Here is a 9,780-nt window from a genome sequence, read left to right on the forward strand (position 1 = left end):
TTCGTATGAACTTGAAAAAGTGTTCGCAATGTGTTTCACGGACCAATGTTTGGCAAGATTAAAACAAACCTTCTCCTTATTCCCGCCAAGGAATCTCCTAATATGGGCCGTAAACAGTTCGAGTGCCCAATCACATTTCTGCATTTCAAATGACGTCAGTGCGAAACTTTCCAGAAAGTTCCCTGGAGAGATGACGTTGTTTGCATACGCCTTCGCTAAGCCAATGAAAATTCGCCCTCGTTTGTTTTTGTTCGATAAGCGAATTAAGTGTTTTGCATTTTTGTTTACGTTCTGTTTTTACTTTTATTTTTCAAGGTCATATGAAAGTCGCTCTAAAGTGAAAAGTTCGTTAAGGTCATGCCCCGAGACTCCCCTAGGAAGCTCGCGCCAAAAATATCACGTCCGGTGCTTTCAGAAATATGTCCACTACCTTACAAAACTGTCGAAAACCCAGGGAATGTTCTTAATCTCCCGTCGAGGACTTAAATAATCCGCAGCCTCTCCATCGTGCTGTCTCAATATTCATTTCTGTCTGGTTCGCTGCCAGTCAGCCGTCAGAATTACATTTGTGACTAGCCTGCCTTAACTGGCTTCTTTTAGTCGAGCGCGAAGCGCGAAACACGAGCGCTAGACAAGAGCAATGCGCGATTCACTCTTCCGCGCTCTCTTGAAGACTGTTTTACACTAGGCGATTTTCTGTTCAACTTGTCTGGAAATCTTGTTGCGACAAAAGAGCCACGAACAATTGGTCATTGCAACATACCCTGCCACAGACATTTCTCACGATTTTTTTGTTGCGCTCCAATATTTTTTTGTACACTCGCGCCGGTTTAACCTATACCATTAAACGATTTCTGAGCCAAAATTAATTCAAGTGGAATATCATTGTCAAAAGATCGTCAAAGATATAAAATAATTTGTTTCTTCCTTTGTCTTTCACGTTCAAGACGCTGCCTCCGGGAGTTGCAACCTTACAGCCAACAGCGTCACGCACATTTCTGGTAAAGGAGGCAGTTTTGGATCCTCGGGGTTTCTTTATCCTGGACAAGGAACATGTGGGTGGGATATCACCGTGCCCCCAGGGAAGCTCGTTAAACTCACTTTTTGGCGATTTCTAAATTTCTGCAAGAGGAACTATGCTGAAGTCTTTGATATGACAAACTCTACAAGCGATGCTTTGACAGGAAGATTCTGCAGTGAAAAAGTTGTCTTTTCTAACAGAAATAGTGTTTATGTCAGGTACTCTGTGACGGCAGATGATCGCTCCCAGCGCGGCTTTTGGGCCTCCTACGAGGCCGTTGATGCTCTTAAACCCGCCACATATTCTTGCTCTGATGAAAGATTTATCTCCCATCTGACTGGCAATGCCGGCGAATTTGCGAGCTTTGATTATCCCTTATTGTACCCTAACGGCGCCGCGTGTTCTTGGGAGATTGACGTCCCGCCCACACATTTGGTCCAATTGACTTTTAAGTTGTTTGATTTACAACCATCTCCTGACTGTACTGCAGACTACGTAGAAGTTAAGCAGGGAAGAAATGTTTTGCAATCACAACTGGTTGGAAAGTTCTGTGGCTCACTGCTTCCCACGCCATTCGCATCAAATCACTCCAAAGTGTTCGTGAAGTTCGCTTCTGACAGCTCTGGTAGATACCCAGGATTCCATGCCAGCTTCAGAGCGCTTCCAAACCGTAAGCGGGTACAATTTTGCATGTATTAATTTCAAAACTATGTTACCTAAACACCAAGTGACACAAGTTTTAAGCCTTGATTTCAAAAAGACACCTGCTTATTTTAACTGGGATTTAATGGTTAATGGTTCGCCATTACTAACTTTAAAATCTTGAGAGAGCGGGATCGAGGAGAAAATGACGTCAAAGACTCAACAATTTAAGAATGCAATGCGTGTGTACACGGGTAAATTAATATGCAGCAAGGGAGTTTTCAGACTTTAAAACTGGTGTTTTGCATGTATAATAAGCTGGGTTTGCAAGCTGAAATTTTAAGCTAGTGAGTAAATGACATCACTTTTCCCTAGATCCAACCCTGTGAGGTCCAATCGGTCAGTTTTGAACGTGAATAATGACGGACCATGAAATCCAAAACTTACACTCAAAATAAACAGCCTTTGGATAAAAATCAAAGTTCAAAATTTGCCTGTCAGATTTTAAGCAATCACACTTTCAAAATCTGAAAAGAAAGGAAGTGATTTTTTGAACACAGTAGCACTTTAAACTCCGTCAAAGAAAGAAATAAATGTACATATGAAGTGTCCTTTACGGGAGCACGTCAGCCCAACGAATTGACTTTCTCCAGAAACCCATAAGGGTTGAAACGTGTAACGGCCCCTTGTGTGCTGGGAAACAAGCTTCTGAAGATTTAATTTGCTAAGTATCATATTTGGAACAACAAGAGAGAAACATTCAACCAATCAGTTCGCAAGAACACCGTGACGCAATACCACCAATGTTCTCGTGCGAAATTAACTGGAGCGAGGGGTTTCCAAATATGGTACTTAGCACTGAATATTCGGAAGCTGTGAACGCGCGTTACAGGTTTCAACCCTTATGGGTTTCTGCTTTCTCCCAACAGGGTGGCTTCATAGCTCACTTGGCAGAGCATTGGTTCGAATCCCGTTTAAGCTACCGGAATTTTTCAGGTGTCCATAAAAGACAATTTCTTAATAATTTCCAGATAAGTGCGAGGTTCACTTCTCTCCTTCGCGTAAAGCTTAGTCACATCACAAAAGGAAAGGAAAGGAAAGGAAAGGAAAGGAAAAAAGGAAGGGAACTTTAGTTACTACGGCTACGGCTATGACAACGCCACAAAACGGCAAGAATATCAAAGGTTAAAACAAAGGAAAAGCAATCGCGCGGCTCGTTTTTTAAGCACACATTTTGGTGGTACGCTGCGCAACAACTACGTGAAATCAAATTTGTTTTGACGACAAATGTCAACCATTCATTTTTTTATTTTTGCTCTGAATCCCCTCGCACCCAATTTGTTTTTAGGATACTTCGCCCACATTGTACGACATGAATGAGATGGAAACATCGCGAAAGCGTTCACGATAGTCGGCAAAGTTATGTCTCGAGGTGACATTTTCGTGGACGTCGCCGTCGTAGATCTTTAAGTTAATAGGGAGCTTAAGCACGCGCGTTTTTGAGACGCGGAGGGCAACCGGAAGTGAGCATTTCGCATGCGAGGACAGTGGTGTCTCCCAGATTTTTATACTAATCATCTCTAATGGAGAAAAGATACTTAGCAATATAAATGTGGTTGTGTGATTCAGACAAGTTAAAAGGGAAAACAACTCACTTCCGGTTGCCGTCCGCGTCTCAAAAACGCGCGTGCTTAAGCTCCTTAATATATCTCCGTGGTGCAGGCTTAGCGTTCGTAGTTTTTTAAATCTCTTTATTAATCTTTCTTTCTTTCTTTTTCTTTAATCGTATTAGCGGCCACGGGGCCATGCAAGCTCTTGGGAGTGGACAACGTCATTCCATTGGTTGGTAACACAGGAAGACTATTCTCGCCACTGTATCCACAGACCTACCCGTCAAACATGACGTGTACATGGATGATAACTGTACCCGAGGGCAAGTTCGTTAAATTGAAAATAACATCTTTTTATTTGGAATTCTCTTGTGGAGGCCCTGTTCTTGAGATCCGAGATGGCCATAGAGACACAAGTAACCTGTTAAAATCATTCTGTGGACGCAATTTTGAATCTTCAGTGTTTTCAACAGGCCGTCACCTTTGGGTTCGTTTCCGCTCTTCAAATTTCAAATATCTGTTCGGCACCGGGTTTAATGCTGTCTTTGAGGCTGTCAACCAATGTAAGTTTCCTGAATTATTTTTGAAAACTGTCATCGGATAGATGTGATTTTCCGATGATCACTCGGGGTTACTCGCGAAACATCCAAGTGCTCCGAAGCTGAAGGGAAGCTAAATTTAAGAACCCTCCAAACAGTAGTTCGGATGCTCAAACATCGAGCTATGTAAGGTTATCGTCGGCCTTTCGTCTATACGCCTCCCTTCAAATATATAGATTTATTTCAAATGAAAGTTAAGAGGCTACAGAAAACAATGTCCTGAGGACCTAAGCAATAACAGTTAGTAATTAAAATTTATCGTCTTGTATTTCAGTACCAGCTCCATTCGCTTGTTCTGAACGCAACAAAATCGTCAAATTTCAGTCAGAAACTGGAATCCTGGCCAGCTATAATTATCCTCTGTCCTACGATACCAATATTGAGTGTGAATGGCTCATCAGCGTTGATCTGGATTACAAAATAGAGCTTTCATTTGAGTTCTTTAATCTTTCCCGCTCCAGAGATTGCTCCGAGGACTACGTCGTAGTACGCGATGGCATTTATTCTACGAGCGATGTTATTGGCAAATTTTGTGGTTCTGACAAACCTCAAGCTATAACTTCTGACGGCTGGGACTTGCGTGTTGAATTCAAGTCCAGCGGTAAAACAAAATATCCGGGATTTAAGGCCAGCTATGAAACGAAAAGTAAGTGTGAGATGAAATGGTCTTGTTAAAGGGGATTTTGCGAATTCATGTGGGGTTAGTAAAATGTATGCCTGGCATGCTGACTGAGTCAACAAATGACTGACTGACTAAGTGACAGGCCTACCGACAAACTGGTTAGTTAACTGGCTGGGTCTCTGGCTAGACGATTGTATTTGTGGAATGGCTTTTTTACAGACTTGGTTAATTTTAGATTGATTTTCCCGCGAAACCAGACCTTTCCAGCCAATCTCAAGTCTTGCATGAGAAATTATTACCCATGGGATTAAGAATGATCACTCGTGCAAGCCAATTCTTATTTAAGAACTCGTCTAAACCTTGCTTGATCTGTGAAGATGCCGTCACATAGACCTGGTATAGAGCGTTTTCACATGACGTCACGGCTGCCATGTTGTTATTCCAAAACAAAGGAATGGCGGCCATGATGGTGTGCCAAACTAATCCTCTGGGATTTGAACTTTATTTTTATGCAAATACTTTCTTTTGTTTCAATAATCCAATATGGCTGCTGGTCACGTGAGTTAAAACGCTTCATTGGAGTTGTAGGCTCCAGCTTATCGGCTCCTGGGAAGAGACGTTTTGTGGGGGAAGGGGGTTAGGGGGGCGGGCGTTTTTGAATCACCGACGACAACCGGAAGTGAGGTGTTTTTCTTTTTAAATTAACATACCTTGACACTACCACATTTGTATTAACAAGTGTCTTTTTCGCAGTGCAAAACCAAAGCCGATTTGTTTGTTGTGGTTTTATTTTGTTTCTCAGAGTCAACCACCGCCATTTTGAAGATCGTTGGAATTGTCCTTGGGGTACTGTCTGCGGTGTGTACAGCAATCGGAGCCTGGTGCAAGTGCCACAAGTCGAGTGACGTTAATGAGGCCGCCGTGCAAAACTCAGACAACAGTGCCTCAGTTGAGGATGGAGGAATGGTCAGTCATCGCTCAAAGGAGGAAACAACCCCACTGTAGATCGAAAAGAAGGAATTCATTTGCATGAAGTTATTTGGGGAGGGGGGGGGGAGGACAAGGACGAGGACGTGATCACTCCCGAGGGGTGGAAGAAATTAAAATTAGTTGGTCGTCAGATGGTCTTTTGCTCGCCATCTAGGATTATGAAGAAACAATGTGAAGTAAAAATGTTCTTGGTATTGCTGCCAAATGATAAATCACAGGGGTACCTAATTTTTATTTTGTTCGAAGGAACAAAGTGTCTGAATCTTTTTATTATTGTCATTAGTAGTATTTTTAGTTACTATCGACCTATCGACTTGAAGTCACGTGACATGCAATCAAAGTGATAATAGGAAGCTTAATTAAGCACGTGCGTTTTTGAGACGCGAACGGCAACCGCACGAGAACATTTCGCGTGCCAGGACAGTGGTGTCTTCCAGATTTTTAAATGGAGAAAAGATACTTAGCAATGTAAATGTGGTTGTTTGAAAACATAGTTAATAGAGGGGACTGGTTTGGAAGCTCGACAAACATCAAAGGAGCAAACAAAGATGCCAAGATGTAGGTTGGAAAGTCCACGACCGTGCACAATCTTTTGTTTTGCGCTCATACACTATGCATGAATTTTACGTAACCAACACGTTTCTATTGGTTATTTCCTCAGTACGGAGTAAACAACCATTGTGTTTTGTGCACGGTCAAGGCCAAAAAAGAGAACAAAAACCTATAAAAAAGAAATTTGTCGGGTTTCATAACCATTCCCGTCTATTAACTGTGGTGAAAAGAAGGTGAAAAGGCAAACAGCTCACATCCGGTGGCTATCCGCGTTTAAAAAACACAACGTTTTTAAGGTGCCTCAAACCAGTTTCAACGCTTCCAAGTGACGCTCTTATTAGAAGGATTGGCACCACAACGTTGCATCATGTATTAGCAATATTGTGGTACCAAATGAAACACGGATTATTGCTGAACAAGATAGCCCTTAAAAACACCCTTTAATTTGTCTTTCGTTGCTTATATCTAAAAAACGAACTTAACCAGGTGAGCCCAATTTTTTATTTCTGAAAAGTAATCAGAAGGGCAAGACGAAACTTTCTGCAAAGTTTAAAACAATTATGTATGGTGGATTCAGAGCCACCTTAATTTTGTGAATTTTTTTAAGGTGTATCTGAATCCTCCAGACAGAATTTTCTTAAACTTTGCCGAAAGTATCATCATGGCCTCTTAATCACTTTTCAGCAATAAAAAAGGGGGGTCTCCTAGTTCGTTTTTGAGATATGAGCAACCAAATCCAAAATATAGGGTGTTTTTACTGCGCTTTCTAGTTGTCAAGGTAACTTATTACATCACAATAATGATCACATCTTGTTTGGAAATAACCGGTGTTTCATATGGTACTATAACATTGCTGTTGCGTGATACAGTGTTGTAGCGTCATTCGATCTAAACCGAGAGTCCTCTAAGTGTTGAAACCCTTTTGAGCCTCCTAAAATTAAGCTCCCTACTGTTCCTGTTGACACGTGACTCCTGCATGGGATAAATCGAGTGAACGTTGGAACGAAAGTCGTCTAAAAATAAGTCGAACAAAGTGTAGGCCATTTGTTGTCTCTTTTATGTTTTTATATTCATGTTAATTTAGTGATAGCTCTTATTCTTCCCTTCTTATAATAATCTAGTTAAAACACAATATTTGCAAAATGATAGGGTGCAATTCCCGTAAGACAAGTTTAGGGCACTAGGAATGACGCTGTGACGTCATGTGCATGTATGCGCTTCGTAGATAAGAATCCGTTATAAAAACGATTGCAGAAGTTTTCATGCCGTACCGGGGGGCAAGGTCGGTAGCAGAAAGCAGTGAAGGGCCAACTGCGTCCAAAAGCGATCGCACGGGCCGAAATCCCGGGATGACTCGTTTGGTACGACGCTCCAGCGCCGGTGTCTGGAGGTACTGCGTTTTTCTCTCTTGTTCAAATATTCCCTCAGGGCATGCGCAAATGTTCTGGCTCATCGATACCTAGCCTACCAAAAAAAAATTAACATGCTGGGTTTTTTTTTAGACCAGCAATTGATATTTCAGTTGATTGTATGAGCATGAGCGAGGCAACTTAAGAGGCACAAGACTGGCCCTCATCGAATGGCTGAAGCGCGGCCAGGGGAAATGATTTCTAGCCAGATACTTAGGGGTAGGCCTGGTGTGTGCTGTTAACTTAGATTTTGGATTTCTGAACAAGTTTTTATCATAGAAAATTGCTGTAATTCTCGCGTCAAAGAAACGGTATAATAATGTAAATAAGAGAATAACGATATTTATATTTGCAGATTACCTGTCCTCTCACTACGAAAGTTAAGCTCTACATCTCTATGCAATAAGCGCATTCAAAATGTCCTCGTATTACTTGATAAAAGTATGTTTTTTTTTTTGTGTTTTGGTTTTTTTGAAGAAAGGGTTTTTCTGCTTATATGAAAAATACGTTTTCTCTCCCGTCCCCTTCTTATGCATGATTTTCGCGGAATTTAATTTTGTCCCTCAATAAACCTGGAACAACCAGTTATGGTTTTCGTTCTCTTTTTTCTTACGTATCAGCTAAGTTGCAGAATGCGCTACCTGATTTTATCCGTACCTATGAGTTTACTACTGGTTTTAAAAGAGAATCCAGGGACGCATTTTGTACAGCGGCTTTCCTTTTTAATGAATATATCTTTAAATATTATGTATTTAGTAGGTATCTGTATATGCTATGTATTTTAGCTGTAAATTTAATGTCTCGAAGATATTGGCTCTTGTGGTTATTCGGAAATTCGAGATGAAATAAAGCTTTTGCCTGTATGTATGTTACCTTTAGCAGGGCGCGTGCGCACACTTTGTAATCTGCGACTCCAGTGCTTACCATATGACAGAGAAAATGACATTTCTCTTGAATATATAAGCCATCTAATTCTTACTCTATATTGACAAGGGCGGTTTGGAGCTGTGAGTAGGCGTAGGATTTGTCACATATGGTTTAGGGGCCGACATATCTCTCCCTCAATGCCGTACCGGGAGGCAAGGTCGGTAGCAGAAAGCAGTGGAGGGCCAATTGCGTCCAAAAGCGATCGCACGGGCCGAAATCCCGGGATGACTCGTTTGATACGACGCTCCAGCGCCGGATGTCTGGAGGTACTGCGTTTTTCTCTCTTGTTCAAATATTCCCACAGCGCATGCGCAAATGTTCTGGCTCATCGATACCTAGCCTACCAAAAAAAAATTAACGACCTGGGTTTTTTTTTAAACCAGCAATTGACATTTCAGTTGATTTTATATGCGGGTGCAACAACACTTCCAATTCTGATCTACACGCGCAATGAAACAGATATGTTTAGACTCAATGGCTCTTTAAGCGCGCAAGTGTTAAATAAAAGGCTTAAATGGCGTTTAATACTGTATAGGTAAAACTCTCCGTGGAAGGTTTATTGAGTTTTACAAATACGAACGGCCATCGATCGATCGAGGGACTTTGTTTGACTTTGTTGCCAGGCGAGTGATACAACTGTTCTGATCTAGACGCGTAATCAAACAATTACATTTAGTCTCATGGCTCTTTATAACCACGCAAATGTTTTAAAAAAGGTTTCAATGGCGTTTTATACTCTACAGGTAAAAGCCGTGGAAGGTTTATTACATGCAAGTTTCAGGGAGATTTGGGGCGAAACGACCTGTTTTCCAATTCTGGCTTATGCCGGTAATTATAACGAATAATGCTTGAGTTTCTATAACTAGCAGAATACAGTCCCACTCTCTGACTAAGCGGAACCGGAAATCAGCTTATCAGTACGTACTATACGCATTTTAATTTGTTACTAACAACTCAAGGGATTTCCAGATGGTCCTGCGGGATCAGCTGCGCGCGGCTGATCCAGGGTCGCATCTGGCGGTCGCGAGTTCAAGTCTCGATATGTTATTAAAGGGGTTATTCTCGAACGGCTTGGGGGTCGAATAACTTCTCCCCCGATCGAGATTTGAACTCGGGCTGGGAAGAAAATCCCGAGCCACGCCACAGAATTTTTTCGCTTGGTGAATTGGTTTTTTATTTTTAATTTAGTCAAATTTTTTTTCCCCTTTGCTTTTTTTTTTGTTTGTTTGTTTGTTTCAGGTTTTTTTTTTCTTTTCAAATTTTTATGGTTTTGATTCTCATAAATGAATCGACTGATTTTTTTCCCCATTTGTTTGAAGTTTTTTTTTGTGCTTGTTGTTGTAGTATTTTCGGATCAAATATTTCGTTATTGCCTTCGATCTTCAAAAATTATTTTCTCCTTTATCGA

General features: G+C 41.3%; 1 protein-coding gene across 1 annotated transcript in view; it reads left to right on the top strand.

Annotated features, from left to right (window-relative positions):
* Positions 1-6,429, top strand: part of LOC137999792 (cubilin-like) — an 18,550-nt gene extending 12,121 nt beyond the window's left edge. Inside the window, exons 7-10 of the mRNA XM_068845707.1 lie at positions 948-1,691; positions 3,456-3,836; positions 4,147-4,518; positions 5,297-6,429. Of these exons, the coding sequence (XP_068701808.1) occupies positions 948-1,691; positions 3,456-3,836; positions 4,147-4,518; positions 5,297-5,499 (1,700 nt within the window). The 3' untranslated portion in view covers positions 5,500-6,429. The remainder of the gene's footprint in view (positions 1-947; positions 1,692-3,455; positions 3,837-4,146; positions 4,519-5,296) is intronic.
* The last annotated feature ends 3,351 nt before the right edge of the window (positions 6,430-9,780 follow it).

The sequence above is a fragment of the Montipora foliosa genome, chromosome 4 (assembly GCF_036669935.1).
Source record: "Montipora foliosa isolate CH-2021 chromosome 4, ASM3666993v2, whole genome shotgun sequence".
NCBI classification, from domain to species: Eukaryota; Metazoa; Cnidaria; class Anthozoa; order Scleractinia; family Acroporidae; genus Montipora; species Montipora foliosa.